The sequence below is a fragment of the Astatotilapia calliptera genome, unplaced genomic scaffold, assembly GCF_900246225.1.
Source record: "Astatotilapia calliptera unplaced genomic scaffold, fAstCal1.2 U_scaffold_1, whole genome shotgun sequence".
Taxonomy (NCBI): Eukaryota; Metazoa; Chordata; class Actinopteri; order Cichliformes; family Cichlidae; genus Astatotilapia; species Astatotilapia calliptera.
Window position 1 is genome coordinate 1,018,411 of NW_020535618.1, and position 22,032 is coordinate 1,040,442.

General features: G+C 41.2%; 1 protein-coding gene and 1 long non-coding RNA gene across 2 annotated transcripts; one reads left to right on the forward strand and one right to left on the reverse strand.

Annotated features, from left to right (window-relative positions):
* The first annotated feature begins 9,915 nt into the window (after positions 1 to 9,915).
* LOC113017254 (uncharacterized) lies at positions 9,916 to 10,625 on the forward strand. The gene is made up of 2 exons (XR_003271433.1): positions 9,916 to 10,372; positions 10,452 to 10,625. It is a non-coding gene; the product is annotated as an uncharacterized LOC113017254 (long non-coding RNA).
* Positions 10,626 to 12,197: 1,572 nt separating this feature from the next.
* LOC113017145 (tripartite motif-containing protein 16-like) lies at positions 12,198 to 14,331 on the reverse strand. Its single transcript, XM_026160301.1, has one exon. The coding sequence runs from the start codon at positions 14,172 to 14,174 to the stop codon at positions 12,474 to 12,476; it is 1,701 nt and encodes a 566-aa protein (XP_026016086.1). The 5' UTR covers positions 14,175 to 14,331; the 3' UTR covers positions 12,198 to 12,473.
* Positions 14,332 to 22,032: the final 7,701 nt, after the last annotated feature.

The window sequence follows — 22,032 nt, forward strand, 5'->3', positions numbered from 1 at the left end:
TGTCTTTTGAATGTTTATCTCGGGAATAGAAGACAGCCTTCTCTCAGGACAACATACTGATCTTTGAAAGACCCTCACCAACCACTAATGTTACATCCACCAGGTATTACACAACAACCATTTCTTTGTCAAGCAGGAAAAATGTGAGTTTCACATTTATAGTGAAATTTCCAGGGTTCATTGCTGAAAAATGTCCGACAAGTGCTGACTGAAGGCAAGCACACTACCAGGACACTGCTCCAATGATTTCTGAGATTTGCACATTTCTATTGACTGTTTATAGGGACTATAAAGCTTTCTTCAAAGGGTGGCCTTCCTCTCTCGTAGAGATCGGGTGAAGAGTGCAGTCATTCAAGAGGGCTTCACTATACACTTTATACACATCTCCGTACAATTTTTCTATACATATTTCTGTACATTGTTACCTGAATATACGAACTTCAGTTTCTTATGTATATAGGGACACTTTGTGTCTTCCTTTTATATTTCATATTGTCCTTTCTACAAGAGCTGTGTAACACCCAAATTTCTCATCCGTGGGATAATAAAGGTTTACTCTATTCTTTTCTATTCAGAGTATAGCTGCTACACCTCCACACTGAAAGGAGCCAGTTGAGGTGGTTTTGTCATAATCCAGCTGTGTGCAGACAGGAGAGGACCCAGATACAGACTCATGGAAAGGTAATCTTCATTGTGTGTGTGTGTGTGTGTGTGTGTGTGTGTGTGTGTGTGTGTGTGTGTGTGTGTGTGTGTGTGAGGGATTAAAACACCTAATAAAGTCAGGGAAAAGCTCTCAGCCAGACTCGCAGACAGTAAAACTCAACATCAAAACATCCGGCTGGGACTCATTAAACTGTGAGGGTTTGTAGGAAATGCAGCGCACACACACACACACACACACACACACACACACACACACACACACACACACACACACACACACACACACACACACACACACACACACACACACACACACACAGAATCATGTTTTCATATCCTTGTGGGGACATCTAACTGACATAATGCTTTCACTAGCTGCTTATCCTAATGCCTAACCCAGTGTTTCCCAACCACTGTGCCGCAGCACACAGGTGTGCCGTGGAAGATTATCTGGTTCCACCTGATTTGTACTCTAAGCGACCAGCGTGAGTAATGGGAAGAACAATTACATTCTCTTCCACTAGAGGGCGGTACAATTACCAGCTCTAATTATATGAGTTGCCAACTGCCAGTAAAACAGAGGAAGACAAAGAAGAAATTACATAATAGTTATGCTGTGGGTGAGACAACACAGCACGTAATAACAATAGATAAATATTTGAAGAGAAAAAGTAGTCGGTCTGACCTGGGTCCTGGAGAAAATTCTGACCCAGATGAAGACCCTAGCATGAGTAGTGGTCAGAAGCAAGCAAAAAAGGCATTCAGGGAACAAACTGAGCCAAATCTGCTAAGTCACGTGTGTGCTGAAGTCAATCACCAGCTCCTTCGTCTTGCTGGCAATGATGCAAAGATGGTTCTGTTGGCACCAGCTGACAAAGTCATTGATGACCCCTCTGTATTCCAGATCGTTTCCTCCGACACCCAATCCCCAATGGTGGTGTCGTCTGAGAACTTCTGGAGATGGCAAGTGTCCGTGTTATAACCAGTGTTGGTCAAGTTACTTGAAAAAAGTAATCAGTAACTAATTACTGATTACTTCCCCAAAAAAGTAATCCCGTTGCTTTACTGATTACTTATTTTCAAAAGTAATTAATTACTTAGTTACTTAGTTACTTTTTAAAAACACGATTTACAACCTGAAGAGGTGATAAAGCGATAGATCTTTCAGCCCAATTCTACTTTTTCTACATAATCCATCATACAAAATGTAATCAAATGAAAAAGTCTCTTTTTAAAACTTGTTTTATTAGTTTTAATATTTTAATTTTATGCATCAAGCAAAAATTTAATTATATGCAACATTCTCTGACTGGAAGAAATTTGTTCTGCACATTATAGCACATAAAATATATATATAAAATATAAATATAATATAAAATATATATATATATTTTGTGTTTACACTCAGTCTTTCAAATAGATGCAAGTAAAACACAGCAGAAAATAAATAACATCAAAGACTAGCGGTCCTTTTGCTCTATTTTCACCTGTAAAGCAGGAGTGGGGTAGGTGGATGTTTGCCCTGGTGCAGGTGAGCCGCAGCGGTCAGTGGAAGAATCCACGAGTTTCTCTGTGAATTTCCCATTACGTCGTAGCGCACTCGTGCTTGCTTGGAAGTTTAGGGGGTTTTTTTCGATGTAAAAGGAAGTTTTCTTCCCACGTACAATGGACGCTAATGTTTTTGTCACTTTTTATGGAATCAAACTTAAAGTAAGGTCAGTACTTCCACGCTTTAAACGCTGCACGCTCATATTCTCTCCCGCACTCGATATATTATCCATTGTTGATCTGCACACAGCTGTTGTCACGAATGTCGCACTCGCTTACGTCACTGTCATGAGACATTCTCGCAATAAAAATCTCGGTTTTAGTAACGCAGTAACGCAGCGTTCCTACGGGAAAGTAATGGTAATCTAATTACCATTTTTGCAATAGTAATCCCTTACTTTACTCGTTACTTGAAAAAAGTAATCGGATTACAGTAACGCGTTACTGCCCATCTCTGGTTATAACTGAAGTCCGACGTGTACAGGGTGAAGAGGAAAGGGGCGAGTACTGTTCCTTGTGGGGCCCCGTGCAACAGACTACCACCTCAGACATCTTTTTATCAATCATGGAGACCCTGCTGACTTCACTAGTTAGTTAGTCGTTTGATAGAAATCCCACAATATGTGGTTTATATTGTCTGGAGTGATTTTCTTTTTCCTCTTTATGAAAGCTTGTTCTCGACTTGTGGATTTTATTGTGGTTTTCTCTGTTTGTCTTTGCTAATGCAAAGAGAAAAATAGTGTTGTGTCAGAGATTTACAGTTAACAAACAGTCAGGTGAATAATCAACACTGAGACACTTGTGTAGGTTAACGTGCTGCACGGATGAAACTCAGACAGAGAGTCACACCCAGCTGCAGTATTCGTTTATTCTTATAGTAGCAGGGTGGGACAAGCATAGCAGTTTCCTTTAATTTTGCATATGTGTGTGTGGGTGTATGTGTCAAGAAGTTCGTGTGTGTGCTAATAATGTCACAGGGTGAGCTTCCTGTTTCTGCAGAGTTGGTACACTGTATCTGGTGAAATATGTGAACATAAGCAGAACATAACATTTGAAGCATAATCATATAAAACAGTAAAAATTCCATAACATGTTGAAATATATGTAGACCTGTAGAAATAAAAAAAATCATCAGTTGGTCGTGTTTGTGTAGAAAAACAGTCAAATGAAACATTCTGGAAAGGGAAAAACCTTCCTGTATATGTGAGAGCAGTCTGATGAAAACACACTGATTTTGTCTTTTAAAAAACAGGGAGAGAGAAAAATGATTAATAAATTAATTGTTGTGACCAGTTGTTGTGTTAATGTGTTAATAAGAGCAAAACAATGAAAATCTGCACATAAAATCATTTCATCATTTAAATTTTTTTCCATGTACCATCTATATATTTAAGGATGGATGTTAATAAAGTTTTACTGATGCTGGTATGGTTTGCAAAGGTGGGACGTTAATAAAGTACAAATACTTAAGTCGATTTTTCATGTATGTGTACTTCACTTGAGTGTTTAGTTTTACTCCCTACATTTTTAAACAAAATATCTGTACTTTCTCCTCTTTACATTTCCAAAACAGACTTGTTCCTTTAAGTTCATCTAGCGTTTATATTCAGGGATTAAAGTAGGCTGGAAAAACAGGTTAGTTTGCGTTCATGTGGTGAATTCACTATAAAACACTGTTGGACCGCTTATGATTACATCAAGTGTGGCAGAAATGAATGTGCATTTAAGATAATGATGCTTAGATTATTTAACTGAATTGAAACTTTATTCTAGCTGTATACTGTCTAGTGTGAAGCCGCATAGTGTGAGTGTAGGGGATGGACATCAGATATGATAGCTGGTGAAACTGTGTACATGTTGTTAAGTTCAGTTGTGTAAATCCACAAAGAGCAGCAGGTCAGCTGATTGCAGCCTTTACACTAAGAAAACTTTATGAAGCTTACATCAGAAATTATTGTGGGCCATCATTTTTTCCCCACACTGAGCGCCATTACTAATTTTAGAGTTCCTCCAACTGCTGAATTCACTTCAACCCCTGACTGCTCATTTTCCTGTTTAGAGGCAAAGTCACCCTCTACAATGTAGGCAACAGAAAATAGTTATTGTTTTAAAATATTTCACTGCATGTTTCCCACATAATAGTTTCAAAATAAGCACATTCATTAGAATTAGAATTTAGATTAGAATAATATTTGTATTCTTGTGCACTGATAATATTTTCTGATTATATTCTTATATTAATATAGCACAAGCTTTAGTTACCTTGTAACCTGTAAACTGTACTTTTTCACTTTTACTCAAAGAAGTTGCTTCAGTGCTTTTACTGGAGAATATTTTTTAAAAACACGGGTATCTGTACTTCTACTTAAGTAAAGAACGTCTGTACTTTTGCCCCCTCTGATGGTGTGTGTAACTCATTACTATCATCTTCACATCATGGGGTGTTTTTGGGGGGGAAACCAAGAATCCAGCTCTCTGTGAAAACAACAGGAAATGAGCAGATACACTGTCAGAGTGGGGTACAGATACTGGGTTTTATTTAGAGGCAGTGCCTGTGTGGTTATGACTGAATATGTACTGTTAACAGTAATTTTGGGGAAACTCCAGAACTGACACCCTGTTATGGAACCATAAGTCATAACAAGATGATGAGCTTTGGGACTGTAGTGAGGACAGTATGCACATGTTCAGATGCTGTGTAGGTGTTCAAGTCTCTGATTTTGATTTATCCAGAAAAAAAGATTCTGCTGTTGGAAGATTATGTCAACTGTATTTGATTTTATGTGAGCAAGCCCCTCCAAAGTCTCCCGCTGCCCATCTTAATGTGACCAGAGGTACAAAACAACAGAGATGCTTCTGTGTGCACAGGTGCTCAAGTGTGAACTCAGAGCAACAATTAAAACAAACATACTCCAGACGAACCTGCTGTGATTCATGCAGATGAGTCAGGATGTTGTTTATGGTGTTTTTATTCTCCCTGTTTTTCCGTTACAGCTCCCTTTATTATGTGTTAGCTGCTTAAGTGCTGGTGTCCTGATTCTTTCTGCGATTCTCCTTTAGTTAAACAAGCACGTCTAATGTTTCTGCTATTAGTGATGTGTTTTAGCAGGACAGAAAGAAAAGGTCATTACTTCTGTTAAATCTGTTGGATTTTGTTCCTCATTTGCATATTTTCTGCTTTGCTGCAGGAAGCGAAACAGTCACTGTGTGCCACACTGTCATTATATCAATGCTGCTATCCTGTATATATTGTACATACTATTGTTTGAGTACTTACGATTGTTTTTTTTTTTTTTTGTTTTTTTTGTACTGTTTATATTTTACATTTATATTTATTATTGAAACTTGCACCAAGGGAGCGGCACTCCAATTTCGTTGTACTCTGTACAATGACAATAAAGGCTATTCTATTCTATTCTATTCTATTCTAATGTTTCCCTGTGATGCTTGCAGTGGTGTTTTTGTGGACTTTCATCGTTTTACAGCTTTATAGCCTATCAACACGACTGATTAGAGAGGGATTGTAGATGGTGAGGTATTTAGTGAAGACCTTACATGTTGTTTCAGTAACAATTAAATTCACCCTGATTATTTTCATCTTGTTTTTACTGCAGCTGTAACATTACAGTATTTGTAAAACGACACTGAGAGAGAGCCTGTTTCTGCGTCTTTGTGCTGCTCTTACAAAGGTTAAATGTTCAGATGATGATTCCAGCTGTTCTTCAACCTGCAGAAACCATCATAAAGCTACTACATCTGGATTAGAACAAACCAGTGTTTTTAATATCAGTTTAGTCAAGTTTATTGTTTCTGCCCAGGGTTCAGGTACAGAAATGGTCGTCTCAGAGATGACAGTATCTCAAACTAGCAACGTCAAAACAGAACAACAATAAAATAAATACATGCACATCTATGCAAAACAAACAAATGAGCCAGTTACTGATCTGAAACATAGTTAACAATGTCCATGAAAAAAAAATCAACAGCTCGCACACTGCAAGTTTCCAACTTTACCAGTTGTTTTGCAAATGTTTCCAGCACTCGTGATCTTCATGCACTGAGTATTTCTATTTATTTCTGAGTTAATCTATTAACTTGTGAATGACAGGACAACTGCACATTTGTCATGGTCCCCGTGCCTCGCCAGCTGACCCCTTGTTAGGCAACATGTTTTTTTTTTGTTTTTTTTTTGTTTTCTGCTCTCTCTCTCTCTCCTCTGCTGGGGCGGTGCTTATTACGGGCTCCCGCCCTTGGCCCACGCACCTGCGTTCAATCTCCCCACCTGCTGCTGATCTCCACTAATCTTGAGCCCTTCTTAAGACAGTAGTGCTTTGCTACTCATCGTTGGATCGTTGAGCAATCTGTGTCAGGCACCCTTTAATCTGAAAACTAGAATCCTTGAGTTCTTCTTTGTGTAGATCTTTCCTAGACCTGCCTACCTGAAATCCTGCAAGTGAGTGTGTGGAAGCATGAGAGCCTGCTGAGGAGAGTGGAGTGTGATTTGGAGAGGAGTGGAGCATGTTTGATCCCTTCCTTTTCCCCCACGGTCCCTGGAGCCCCTCTAGAACATTGTGTATATATATAATCACTTGGTGTTGTCACTGTAAATACATTCACTGTCTTTTCTGCAAGGATCCCTCGTCTGCGCCTGAGTCTGTTTAGGAACTCTGACAACACTGGAGTTGGACACATGTAATCTTTAAAAGCTTCTCATAGTGTTTAGGTCTGGAGGTGCAGAGTGCACATGACCATTACTCCTAAATGTTTTCCTCCTAGTGAGGAAACAAAATATTCACATTTTGCACAGTGAAAGCTGACAGTCAGTTAGAAAACTGGTATTTTAAGCATACTGACCGACTCATGACGTCAGCACGTCTTTTTCTTTTGGCTGCTCCATTTAGGGAATCACCACAGCAGATCCTCTGCCACCATCTCATCCAGTCCCTAGCATCCTCCTCTGTCACATCCTTAACGACAAATAAGAATCTTGTATGTGGTCTTACTCTTTTCCTCATTCTAGGTTTGACAGATTTTCAATGATTGTATGATCATTGATCAGAAATTACAAAGTAAGACCTGAGGTGACCAACATTTTTAAATGTATTCTATATGTATTCTGTTTAATACAAACTGCGACTCCTATATTCACTGTTTTCCGAGGTTTCAGCGTTCAACGTTCAAAGACATGAAAATGTTACACAAGCTCCTCAATTAATCTCAGTTTTATCTATATAGCGCCAAATCACAACAACTGTTCACTCAAGGTGCTTTATACTATAAAGACCCTACAGTGATGCAAACATATGACTGATTTCCAGGCATTGCTGTAGTTTCATACAGAAGTCACATTAATTAGCAGGTGCCACTGTGCCACCCTCCTGGAAGGAGCTGAGGAGAGCCCCAGACTCGGGGTCACCCAGCAGCCACGGTGCAGAAGCTACAGGGACTATATTTCAATTCACTCTCCTCTCATTACTATATGCGAATCTGCCTGGGCTGGGAGCCACCACTGCTATTCTGCTCTGAGGCCTTCCCCAAACATTTGTCTTAATTCATGCTTATGCCATCTGCCTTTACGTATGTGAAATGCTTTCAAATCTAAATGAGAATTTGGGCCAGCTAAAGAATTACAATGCAGAAGTTGTCATTACAGGATTGGTGTGCTTGCAATGTTTTACATGTGTTGCACAGTATGGAATCTTGTTGTTTTTAAGGTTGCTGCAGTTACAGTGGTTATTCAACTGCAAAAGGGATCACTTTCTGTTGTTGGTTTTGCTGCCAGAGGTTTCTGTAGTTTCCATTGATTTTGTTAGTTGCAGGTATAGTGTCAATGGTTGCTTGCATCACTCCAGGTGTTTTGTTAGTTTCACAGGTTTGTTACCCTGCAGATTTTTGGGAGATTGTGGGAGTTGCCTTGTGTAGTTGTAGGCAATGCTGTAGACACAGTTTAGCAGTTTTGGCAATTTCAGTGACAATTTTAGACGTTGTTCACATTGGTGTTGTTAGTTACACTGGTTTCAGATATTGCTCTAGTTTAATTGCTAAGTCATTTTTTTTATAAGGGTTGCCGTAAATGCTGCAGTGAGAGAACTGCTGAATTCATTTAAGTCGCCTGTTTAAAGGCACGATTAATCAGAAATTGCCACCTAAAAACTGAGCCGACCAAAATGTTTAAATGTAAGACTCACAACTCTTACCTCATTTCACTGAAACACAGCACCTCCTCTTGGTGATGTCACCTCATTCCCTCACCGACAGCTATCAGCCTACAACACATATGTTGGGTTTAGATTAGTTTCACTTCTACAAAGAGGAACCTACACTGTCATTATTACTGAGAGGAGAAATGGCGCAGAAAGGAGTTCAGCTCGACCGAGAAACCTTCTCTTGTTCCATCTGAGCTACTTTGAGGATGTGACAGCAGCTGTGTCAGAGACCAGAGATAAACTACAGGACATTCTGAGAGAGGAATGGACAAACATCTCACTGACAGTCACTGAAGAGGATGTTTTACTGTCACCAGCAGAGCCAAAGACCAGAGCTGGATTCTTAAAATATTCACATGAAATCACACTGGATCCAAACACAGCAAACACACATCTGTTATTATCTGAGGGGAACAGAAAAGCAACAACAGTGAAAGAACATCTCTGAAACCATGACTCTCCTCCACAGAGTCCAGACCACATTCACTCAGCCGCTCTATGCTGGACTTCGGTTCTTTTATTATGACAATGACACTGCAGAGTTCATTGAACTGAAACAGACAGAAATGATTGAAGGACACTTGGTTAAAAACTTTTTTTTTTCTAGTTTCCACTTTTTGTCTACATTGTTGCTGCTTAGAGGTAATTGATGTGCTGTTTCTTAACCTGCCAGATCTGCAAATAAAGTCATTTTACATTTGAATCTTTTGGACAGATGTTAACAGGGTTTTGTTGATGCTGGTGTGGTACATGTAACTCATCACTCGTGTTTTTATATTGTGTGTTGTCAATATTAAAAAGGTTAAATACAGTGTCTGCTTCAAATCAATCCTCTTTCTGGAATACATCAGAGACTGGTAACCCCTCCCCTTTTTCTGCCTGTTACTGGTCTGTCTGTAATACCTCCATATGTCAACCTGTTTCCCCCCCTGGTTGTTTTCCTGTGAGTTATCAACACGTTCTCACTCCCAACTCGTCAAACGTGTGACGCATGGTCAGGCTCCCTCTGCTTCACTTATCGACGCGCAGGGTACCCCCTGGCGTCGGGAATTGACGTGCAGGGTCCTCTCATTGAATACTATAGAGCTCCCTAAACGTTGCTTATTGACGACAAGAGATTGCCGCGGAAGAGCCTGTTGTTCGTATATTTATACATTTCCAAAATCACATTGTAGTGACCTATACAAAACACAATAAATTATATAATGTAAACAACTACCTGAGAAACAGCAGATACAGCAGATACATTAATTATAGGCTGTTACTTTTGTATCGTTTATTGCATATGGAGGGAGTGATGTATGCTGGGTAATGGCACAGCTAGCTACTGGGTGACTTCATTCACCCGCTTCGGCTGTTATCAGTCCATACAATGGGCGTTATTAGCACAAATCAGTCCCATAGATATGGGCCATCAAAAATAAAGTTTGTATTCCCATCTAATAATATTATTTTATTATTACATACCTGTAGCACAATCCGTTCAGTTAGCTTCATGTCATGGTCTACGGTGGGTGGCTGGAGTTTCCATTAGGCTCCTGAACTGACCTGGGATCCGCCCCTGGGCAGGGCCAACTCCAGCTCCTGCACACCTGGAGCCTATTGCAGGCTATCAAGCCAGAGGGATTTAAACCACACATCGATGTTCACTCACTGCCAGTTCGTCATCAACTCATGTTGGTAACAGGTCTTGTGTTTCAAATTCTCGCTGTGATTCATCTTACTAACAAAGACTCTTTTGTGCTACAGTTGCTGTACCCACCCTGGCTCACTCCACCTCCGGACTCGGGATACCTAGTGATCATTTTGGAAATCCCTCTGTGCCTCACCTGCCTGCCCTCCTGCCATCACACTCCATCTGGAGCCCCGGATCTCAGGTCAGCCTTTCCACGCCACTCAGCCTCCCCTGGATCTTCATCATCCCCCTCTCAAACACTCCAGGTCCCTAACTGCAAGTAAGAATTGCTGCTCTTATACTGGCCACTTCTGAGCTGCCTTCACTACCTGCCTAACTCCTATATCCTCTCCCCTCAGTGTGACTGTTCCCCACTCAGCTCCGTTCCACTTCTCAGGCCTCGTTCCCTCGCCCTAGCCACGTTCCCCTGGGCACGCCACACCAAGGCTCCACGTCTCGTCATTTTCTGTCTTTGCCACGTTTCCCTTTTTTTGTTCCCCTTGCACTTAACCGTAATAAACTATTAAATCATCTACTGTCTCCGCTCTGGGTTTCTGCACCTGAGTCCTATTCAGTACCGGCCATCCGCCGCCGTGACAGTTCACACAAAAATAGCTGGTAGAAATGTCCTCCAAAGATTATCTTTGTTCACCTCTGAGGGGGTATTTTGATGCTGATCCTCTTCATCTGTTCACTGCCTGCTGGAAACCTGCTTGCTGCTGCTGCTCTTCTCTCGGCTTCCCAGAGTAAATCTGAAAAGTCACCTGCCTGCCCTCCTGCCTGCCACAACACACCTCTGCTCTAAAAAAGAAAAGGTCAGACATGTTGTTCTTCTCTTTACTCCACCACACACCCAGAGAAACTCCCGTCTCTGTAGCTTTGCTTCAGCCTGTAATACAAGGAGGCAAAATCTCCTTTCACTCACCTCACATCGTACTCACCTTTAACCTCATCTAGAAATAACTCACCTTCTCCCTCTGTTACAGTGAGTCCTGCTCTGTGGAATTTCCTCCACGTCTCACCTCAGCCTTTCTGATCCGTGCGATAAATAAAGTTTTCCTTCAAATCAAACAAACATGTACTGAGTCAGCTTTTGGCTCCAACCTCTTTACACCGGCTGCTTGGCCTTGACAGCACAAGGTCCTGGACCACGTTTACATGTCTTCATAAGTTAACAGATGTGAAGTATTTTCACATACGGCCCTTAAAGCTTCTGTTAAAATGCTCCACAACACTTGGTTCAATCTGGCTTTATGCAGAGAAATGTGTGATGTTAAACTGAACCATCAGCTGATGCAAATGTTTATTATTAAACTCCTCGCCTTCATCTGTTGGAAGTTTAACAGGTACACGTCCCTCACTCAGAACATCCTCAAAAGCAGATGCAACAGATGTTCCTGCCTTGGTTTGAAGACACCTGCATGCATACTTAGAAAATCCATCTGTACATGTCAGTAAGTGTCTCACATCATCGTTACTAATGTGTCTGTCATCACTATAACTGCATGTGTACAATGTGGAAATTGATGTTATGTAACGATGATGCAAAAACAATATCAGAACATAATTTGATTCAGCAAATCCTATTTATTAACAACTATTAGTGTAAATAAAACATTCTGTCATCTTTTAATAGCAAAACACATTAAAGCAGACGTGTGTCCAAACCTCCTCCACTAACACATCCGTTTCTATGGTGCTGTCATCAGCTCGAGGCACAGCGGCACCTTTACTAACTCCATCAGGCACATTTAAGTCACTACAATCTTTTCATAATCCATAATAATAATAATAATAATAATTCATAATCATAATTTTCATAATCCCCCATCGTTCAAGAGTCAGGTATCTCTGAAGATTTCCAGAGTACTTTTTCACACACATCCAAGTCATGTAGTTGCAGTACCTCGACCGCAGCATTGTCCAACTCATTCTGAGTCGCTTGTCTGATGGATCCTGTGTTCTGCTGTTTTAACCAGTCCAGCTGGTGCTGGAGGACCGAACACTGGTGATGGACTGCACTGTGCTGAGACAGATTTTGTGTTATAGGCTTCATGTTATGGACGCACAGTGTGAGCACTCAGGTCGCATTAGAGCATCGGGCCGTATAGTGTGAGACCTGCATCGTGACCTACAAACTTCTAACCCCTGTGATTCAGTCATACAGAGTCAAACATGCTGAATATGAAGAGTAGTATCATTTAAACTCACATGATTATCAGCCATAAGAACAAATTCAGATTTATATTGATGTAAGGTATATAAATGTAAGTACAGTTTGAATCAGTGCAATATTATTTTCACACATCAATGGACCACTGAACTTCTCAGCTTCTAAAATGTAAAGCCTCGTTTAGAATCTACACAAGTACATATAATGGTCAGGGATCAACATGAACCTGTCTTCTCTGTTTGACTTTAATCAACTCTGCAGTGACTCCATTTAACCAAAGACAAAGTCCAGCATAGAGCGGCTGAGTGAATGTGGTCTGGACTCTGTGGAGGAGAGTCATGGTTTCAGAGACGCTGTAGAAAGACAGAATACCTGCTCTGTGATCCAGGTACACTCCTACTCTGGAGGACCGAGGACCTGAGAGGTCAGTTTGGACATCGTTGTGCACAAATATATATCTGTTTGTGCCACAATATAATGCCCAAGATTTGTCATTGAATCCAAATCCACATTCATCTGAGCTCCCTGCTCTGCTGATATTCTTGTATGCGACTGCTACACGAACTACTCCTCCTCTCCACTCCACCTCCCAGTAACAACGTCCAGTCAGACTCTCTCTACTCAGGACCTGACACCATACTGTGAATCTGTCTGGATGATCAGAATAAGACTGTTGTTGCTTCATAAATGTTACTTTTCTGTTCCCCTCAGATAATAACAGACGTCTGTTTGCTGTGTTTGGATCCAGTGTGATTTGTTGTGAATATTTTAAGAATCCAGCTCTGGTCTTTGGCTCTGCTGGTGACAGTAAAACATCCACTTCAGTGACTGTCAGTGAGATGTTTGTCCATTCCTCTCTCAGAATGTCCTGTAGTTTATCTCTGGTCTCTGACACAGCTGCTGTCACATCCTCAAAGTAGCTCAGAGGACGAATATTGATGCTGGATGAGTGTGTAGACTCACTGAGTGCTGACAGTGAGGGGTAGTTGTGTAGAAACTGGTTGTGATCCTCTGTGTGTGAGAGCTGCTCCAGCTCGCCGTCTTTCCTCTTCAGCTCAGCGATCTCCTGCTCCAGCTTCTCCTGAAGCTCTTTGACTCGACTCACTTCAGTTTCCTGCTGGGATCTGACCTGCTGCTTCACATCAGAGCTTCTTTTCTGGAGGAGACGGATCAGCTCAGTGAACATCTTCTCACTGTCCTCCACTGCTTTATCAGCAGAGCCATTGATGGCCTCCACCTCCTGTTGAAGCAGCTTCACATCTTTCTCTCGCTCCTGGATTCTCTGCTGGATGTTTAGTCGTCTCACCTCGAGCTCCTTCTGCTTCTCAGTCCTTTCTGCTGCAGCTGGGACTGTTTCATGGCCTTTATGTTCATCCATCGTGCAGAGATAACAGATACTCTGCTGATCAGTACGACAGAAAATCTTCATCACCTCATCATGACGAGAGCAGATGTTCTCCTGGAGCTTCTTGGAGGGGGCCATCAGCTTGTGTTTCTTTAATGGAGCTGCATCATAGTGAGGTTGGAGGTGTTTCTCACAGTAAGAGGCCAGACAGACTAAACAGGACTTGATGGCTTTCAGCTTCCTCCCAGTGCAGACATCACAGGCCACATCTTCAGGTCCAGCATAGCAGTGATCAGCTGGAGCAGCTTGGAGTCCAGTCTTCTTCAGCTGCTCCACTAAAGCTGCTAACATGGTGTTTTTCTCCAGGACAGGCCTCGGTGTGAAAGTCTTCCTGCACTGAGGGCAGCTGTGGATTCCCTTCCTGTCCTCTTCATCCCAGAAACTTTTAATACAGTTCCTGCAGTAGCTGTGTCCACAGGTTGTAGTCACCGGATCCTTCAGTAGATCCAAACAGATGGAACAAAAGAAGGTTTCTCGGTCCAGCTGAACTCCTTTCTGCGCCATTTCTCCTCTCAGTGTCAGTGACTGTGTGAGTTTCACTTCCTTATAACTGAAACTAGTCTGAGCTCTGATCTCAACAACATGTTTCTGCAGTGAATGGAGCCTGTCAGCTCTTACATGTCACCACATGTTGGTTACACCCATCTTCAAAGTGCAGATCTGAGGGGGAGGGAACGAGGAAACACGTGGACAGAGAGGAGGTGCTGTGTTTAAGAGCAGGAAGAAGAGGGAGGTTATCAGGCTGTGCTTCACTCCAGGAAGAGGAGCAGTTAGAGAGTGAAACTGTGTGTTTAACCATTTTTATTTACTGCTTCTTCTATATAAATAATTTTTAAAAATCCAGCTTTAATGAACACTGGACAGAAACGTCTCATGTAACAATAACTGTCAGAACAGCAGAGGCTGCTGACCTAATCAAAGCATATGTGGAGAGCAGGGTTAGGTTAGCAGACATATGCTGGTTGCTTTTATTTATTTATTTATTGCTTTTATAGGCAGTAATCGATGTTGCTGTAACAGGATGAGAACTAGATAAATGCCACTGCATTGCTTTGAACAGTCAGCAGAGTCTGCACATATAATTACAGATATTCCTGCAAAAAGTTAATTACTCAAAAGAATCTTGCATTTTACTTTTGCATTTATAACAGCTGCTGCAACAGAAATAACCATGTTCTTTACATTAAAATAGCAACAAACCTTTCTGGAACAACTTTCAAGGTTCATGGCGAAGACAAAGATCTAATGACATGAAGACTCCAGTGAAACTTAAAGTATTAGGAACCAGTTTTAATGCGTGACCAACACATTTCCCCCTGTGGCCTTCACCAGGGTCATTGCTAAATACCCTTGTGATTGTGAAAAGACTACTGGTCAAGTCAAAAAGGAGTGTATGGTAAAATGACCAATGACCATGTGACAAGATCAAGCAAGCATTTTTCTGATGTGTTCACCGCTCAATGGTTTGTTGTCATATTGAACAAAATATTAGGTTCTCTTTGTATATTACACTCAGGCATCAGGAAAGAGTGGTAACTAGTTCATAGTTTTTAGCTAATGACATGTCAATCACAAGACATTGCTCAGAAAACGTGCAGATTCTCAGCTAGATCCACCTTCCACTCTTTACTTACAGTTTCACAACAGCAAACAAACACACAAATAAGTTGAAGTAATTGTTTCCTGTATGACTTCACTGGTCTCGCATCAGTAAGGACTTTTGCTCCTTGTTGCTTGAGTTCATTGAGGTGGTGAGCATACATTTATCCCCAGACATGTCCATGTACACAAACATTAAACAACTTCTTTCTGACTTGTTTCACACTTTTGCACCACTTCAGAGGAATCCCCTTAACCTCAAATCACTGTTTTCTTAAGGTATGACTTACCTTCACAGCTGTGTGGATTACGCATCATGTCACAGAAGGTCCACAAGCATAGATACACGTGTGTGTTCATGTCTGTAAGCTATTATTGTTTCATCTCACTGAAAGCACAAATGCCATCCTCTCTCTCTCTATTTTTATATGAGGATGGGGTGGACAAAATAACAGGAACACCTCACAACAGTGATGGCGCTGAGTTGCAAAGCTGCCTGAGCTGCATTAGAGACTGCGCTGGTGTTATTCACCTATAACGTGCTACAGTTCGTGCTTCCCTGTGTGTGTCGCTTACAAGAAGGTCAACAAACACACCGCAGTGCTGCAGGAAGAGCATACATAATCAATCAGCCCTCAGTGCAAGCTACAAAAATAAAATATGGGTTACACACACACACACACACACACACACACACACACACACACACACACACACACACACACAGCAGCCTGCTCTGATATCTGTAGCTTCCTATTAAAAGAGAATGTGTGTGTGTGTGTGTGTGTGTGTGTGTGTGTGTGTGTGTGTGTGTGTGTGTGTGTGTGAGGGATTAAAACACCTAATAAAGTCAGGGAAAAGCTCTCAGACTCGCAGACGGTAAAATTCAACATCAAAACATCCGGCTGGGACTCATTAAACTGTGAGGGTTTGTAGGAAATGCAGCGCGCGCACACACACACACACACACACACACACACACACAGTCATGTTTTCATATCCTTCCCTAGATGCTTATCCTAACACTAACCCAGTGCTTCCCAAAAACGGTGCCGTGGCACACAGGTGTGCCGTAGAAGATTATCTGGTTCCACCTGATTAGTACTCCAAGTGACCGCAGTGAGTAACAGGCAGAACAATTACATTGTCTTCCACTAGAGGGCGGTACAACCACCTGTTCTAATTAAGTTGGTTGTCAAACAGAAGAAGATATTACATAATAGTCATGCTGTGAGAACACAGCACGTAATAGCAATAGATAAATATTTGAAGAGAAAAAGCAGTCAGTCTGGGTCCTGGAGAAAATTCCAGCCCACATGAAGGCCGTCATGAGTGGTGGTCAGAAGAAAGCAAAAAAGGTATACTGGGGACAAACTGAGCCTATTTTACTAAGATAAATGATCAAAATGCTTTTTGAGACATTTTTGTTTGGTGGTGCGCTGTTTGATTTTTCTAATGTGAAATATGTGCCGTGGCTCCAAAAGGTTGGGAAACACTGGTCTAACCTATTTTCTGTGCCCATAAGGGCTGTTGGTCCCCACAAGTATGGTAAACTTCCAATTCTTGGTCCCCACACAGGTATGTAAACATGGTACACACACACACACTTTTTCCTAGGGGTACATGTGTGTGCATTTAGCCGTATTACTATTTTAGTGGGGACGTTTCTATGTCGTCACCCTTTGGGGACAGAAAAACAGGCCCCTGTAATATAAATCATTAAATCATAGGATGGAGTCTGAGTTTAACTCTGTCTTTTAGTAGATCTCCAACTTTAATTTGTCATGTAAATATCACAGAATTCAGTCTTAAGGCGATTAATTAGTTACTTTAATTATCTGGATACAAATTATAGCACTATGTTGGGCTGGTGTTCTGACTCCAGAGTGGATAAGCAGAAGATGGATAGATGACTTCTTCAGTCTCAGCTGAAGCCTCCACGGCTTTTCATTTGCTTTCTTTTATTTACCTTTTCCTTACTTTGCATCCTATTCTGTTTTATAACCTCTTTGTCCTTATTTACTTTATTTTTCTTCTTTTGTTTCTTTTTATCCTTCACATTAATGTACTTTTGTTTCTTCATCTTATTCCACTTTCCTTTGTCTTCGGTGTTTCCATCATTCCTGCTTCCACCTTCATTTACTTAGCTTGTCTTCATGTGTTTTTCTCTTTGCTTTATTTCCTTCCTCACTTGTCCTTCCCTATATTTCATTTGTTTCTCCTCTTTGAATTGTTTTTCTTTCCTTCATCTTTCTTTTGTATCCTAATCAATGTTTTCCTTCCTTCCATTTCTGCCTCTTCTGTTTCCTCTTCCCCTCTGCCACTTTCCTCCCTTCGTCTTTTCTTCTTTCCCATCTTTGGTCTTTCTGGTTCATTTTTTTCACTCTTCAGCTGGTTTTGCTCTCTTTGCTTGGGATTTTGCAGTCGTCTGCCTGTTGTTGTGTCAGCTGGCGGTACGTTATCAGGCTACTACAAACACACATCAAACTCTACACACACTTTCACGCTGCACCTTTCATTTCCAGCAGGTTGTAAAAATAGAAAGCCTATAAAATCTGACTCTTTCATGTCGGAGCATTAGGCAGGAAGAAAACCATCCACATGTGCAGAGCACTGATGAGCAGCAGCACGGACCTGCTGCACAGCTTAGATTTAAATCATTAATTTTATCAATGAAGCTCAGAGAAAAGGAAAAAAAACACCTACATGCTTCAGTTTTCCTCGTACGGGGTGTTGCAGCCAGTTCTGGTTGCATAATATTATCTGCTCTCCTACAAACTCCCACATACTGAAGCAGAAAGCTCGGTGCGAGGCTCAGACAGGAGATGTGTGGGAAGACAGAGATTCAAAGTCAGAGTTCGTCTCATCCTGGTTGAGAATAAATAAGCTTCCTTTAAACGGATTCTGAGTGTAGTAGAGTCTACTCCAAGACGCTGCTAAAATAAACTCGACTCATTAAAGTCTGGGTTTCCGCTGCTTTAATGAAGCGCAGTTTCTACATTCCTCCACGGAGATCAGATTCAGTCTCGTACCAGTGAATTTGGTCCGAAAAACCTCAAGCTGACGTTAGAGCTCGCTACATTTCCAAGTTCAACGTGGCTTTACGTTCACTTCCATCTGTCAGTCTCTTCTCCTTCCTTTCTCATATTTTTCCTTTTACTCTCTTCTTTCATCTTTTCCTTCCTCCTTTTTTCCTCCTCTTCCATTTTTCCTTCCTTTTCCCTCTCCCATTTTTTCCCTTCCTACCTTCCTCCATCCCTCCTCCCCCATCTTTTCCTTCCTCCTTTCCTTCTCTCCCTCCTCTCCTTGTCCCCCTTCTAGCCAGTTTCTTTTCCTCTTGTTGAATATGAGCGTTTGCAGTAAACAAACATTAAAATGACCAAGGAAGGAAGGAAGAGAACGATGTGTGCTTGTCAGCATTCAGCTCACCTGTAAATTTCAAGTGACGACTTCATTGAGGTCGTATGAGCCATTCTTTTACTTTGGTAAACCAGAGTTTACCTCAAAGCAGCTCTGTGTACACGGCATTTGGCCGTCTTTGTGAGGACATTCATCAACATCAGTGGGTTTCCCCGTGTATTTAGGAAGTACTACTAAGTGCTTAACTAAAACTCTGACCACAGCCTCATTTAAAGTGGTTTTTGTTTTTTGTTTTTTAAATTATTTGGTTTCAGTGGCAGACACCTTCAGCTCACTCATGTTTGGACATTTGGTGCTCTCCTCTTTATGATCAGCTGCAGGTGAAACGTTTAGAGGACATCTGTAAATTGCAGACACATAACCTGCAGTGTTAATACAACACAGGTGTGCATCAAGAGTGAAATCCAACTACCATAAAACTGAGTTACAAATTCTTCTGGGTCACTTTGGTTTGAGTTTTTCATAATAAAAGTCAAAGGAGCTGTAAGAAAAGCAGCAGAAAACTCCCATCACATTTCAAAAGCAATGTTTAAAACACAAAAGACAAGCAGTCAGCACTTTATAAAACTCATCTTTATTGATTCAGAGTCATCCTTCCATCCACGACAATATTTTCTCTGCTGTGTTCTTATAAAAAGCTGAATATGTACATCCTCTTGTATTTACATTATTTTACATGATTACATCGTCAGAGAGCCTCACACCTGCAAAAAGGTCAACTCTCCTGCCTGAAACGTATCACCTGTTGTCAGGGGAAATGAACAATAGAGCAACTTGCTCCTGGGTTGTTGCCTGGCAACAGCAGCTTATCGGATTAATATCGGTAAAGAGGAATTGTTTTTAATTATTTATCTTATTTTTCTAAATATTTCACAAGCTTAGAAAAACATGCGGAGTGACCCCATGTGCTGCGGCAGTGAGTGGGGAAAAACACAAATTAAAAAAGTAATGGAACATATAATGTAGTGCAATGCAAGTTTCTAATGTGAAGTCGTGACGAAAGTACAAACTAATAACAATAAAGTCGATGCACCTGAAAGAGTTTTTGTGCACTTTACATAAACACACAGTCTGAGGAAAGTTTAACAACAAAAACTGTAGCTAACACTAGGCTGCTAAACATCTCCTCATCAATCAGCTTAGTCCTGCACAAGAAGGTGAGAGGGAAAAATGATACAAAATACAGGGTGGAAAAATGTCCTAAAAAATATACACAAACCACTGATCAGACTTAATGCTGATTATCTGATAAATCATAGAAAGACATCAAAAGGTGGCTGGAAAACATAATGTGGAGAGCAGACTCAGAGCATAAATGTGGCTCTTTAAAACCTGCTTTGTTCTCTAATGAGAAACAAAACAGGTTTTATTTTATGTCTGTAATATGACTTAAAGTAAAAGCACATAATTACTTAGGTATAAAAATATTTTATCCATGGAGGCAGAAAATGTTCACCGAGGTCATGTGAAGTGTTCAAGGGTCGTTTTCACTTTTCTCTTCTTTATTTTAAAAACTGTGTTAATGCTAATGTTAGCAGCTATGTGTAAAGGCAGGAGAGGCCCCAGTCATTCAGGTCTTAGAGAGTGGTGTGCGATTCCGTGGCAACTACTGGTCGCTATGGAAAAATGTGTATTCCCAGACTCGTTGGAGAGTAGTTTCTAGCAACTGCCTGTAGTTTGCAAGGAAGGCGTCGCCTTGTCTGCAAACATCACCAACTATGCAGCTGTTAAACTGAGAAGCACAACACAAACTGAAAACAGAGATAGTTCACCTTCGAAATAAAAGTTGAACCTTTTGAAATGTACGTAGTAAGAAGCAAATTTTCTGTTTTGTGTTGGGGAGCAGTTGGCTAGTGTTTGCAGACAAGTTGGCAACTTCCAAGCGAACTACGGGTGACCACAACAATTTGCTAGCAACACAGTCACAAGGTGGTGCAGCTCAGCCTTCGTGATCAATTTCACAACAGGTAAGTGGTTCATAACCTCTGCACAGCTGAATGAATGACAGGTGTGCAGAAGGAAGAAAAATGATACATATAATAAAATAGTACCTAGCAGCAGTCAGCAATCACTTAGCAACCAGTCAGGGGAATATGCAATTTCCCCTAGCAACCAGAGGTTTCCATAGTATCAACAACTGCTCTCTAAGCCTGCGTGACCGAAGCCTAAGCTTTTAAAACATTCAAGACTCTCTCATTAATACTGAGCAGAAAAAAGGCCTCTCTCACACACAGAATGAGTTTAACAGCAACAATAACTCCGTACTTACAAAAGCTCGTGTGTGCAGCCCCCACCCCCTCCAGCCCTGACGGCAAGTAAATAACCACAACCCTGAAACTGAAGGCGCTAAATGGAAGTCAGCCACCTTTTGAACTGTTAACTCCTGTGCTTTCCCCACTTTAATACTTCAGTGTCTCAACAGAAACAGGCTAATGCCAGAGCTGAGCAGCAGCCGGTGCCACCCCTTTGAAAATGTTTAGGCTTTTGGCAGAAAGTTGTTGCACTACAAGTAAAACTGCGGCATAAATCATTTGGACATGTGCGTCTGCGAGTGATTTAGCGTGCAGTAAACCAGAGTAATCGCCTTTCTCTCTTTAAAAATAATGTTTCTGTAAAGCTTGACAAAGTTTCCAGTGTTACAACCATTGCAGATGTGAGGCTCTGCCTGTGGCCAACATGTTTCGAGGGTTTAGTCTTCCCTCTTTTTAATGATGGGAAAAGAAGCTTTAATTCCCGAATTTCACCGTTTCCAACGAATCCCAAGCACCAAGCATGTAACTCTACCGCAGGATCAAAACACGCTGTTTAGAGGCAACAGAGATGAAGAATTTGGCTCAGCTGCTGAGAATAAATGTGAAACAATGTGATGGTTTAAAAAAAATACTGACTAAATGTGAGGTTTGGTTTATATGCTGTGACATCACTCATCGCTGTTGCCTCTAAAAGTTGCCCGTGTCTCTCCAGCTGCCAAGATTTGGTACATTTGCATTGGTTAAACAGCATCTTTGACCTCCTTGTTGGTTCAGCAGCAAAACAAACAAACAAACAAACAAACAAAAACAAATTGTTTGCCCTCGTTCTTCCTCTCATTGGATATATTCAAGAAATCCAACACTTCTCTTACAAGCCGTCCTCTCTGGGCCATTTTGATTGAAATAAATGCACTTTTTTGTCCATTTACATCCATGTTTTTTGTCCTTGTGGATTTATCCGTCACACTGTTTGAATTATCCACACTGGGTTCATCCACCCGCCTCTGCCAGCCAATCAGAGACGAGCTGTAACATTCACATCTATCAGTTTGACTGACGAGAAGAGTCAGATCCAGTCAGGACTTTGGTCA

Coding starts and splice junctions, on each gene's coding strand:
- LOC113017145 (XM_026160301.1), bottom strand. CDS start 14,174: ATGGCGCAGAAAGGAGTTCAGCTGGACCGAGAAACCTTCTTTTGTTCC.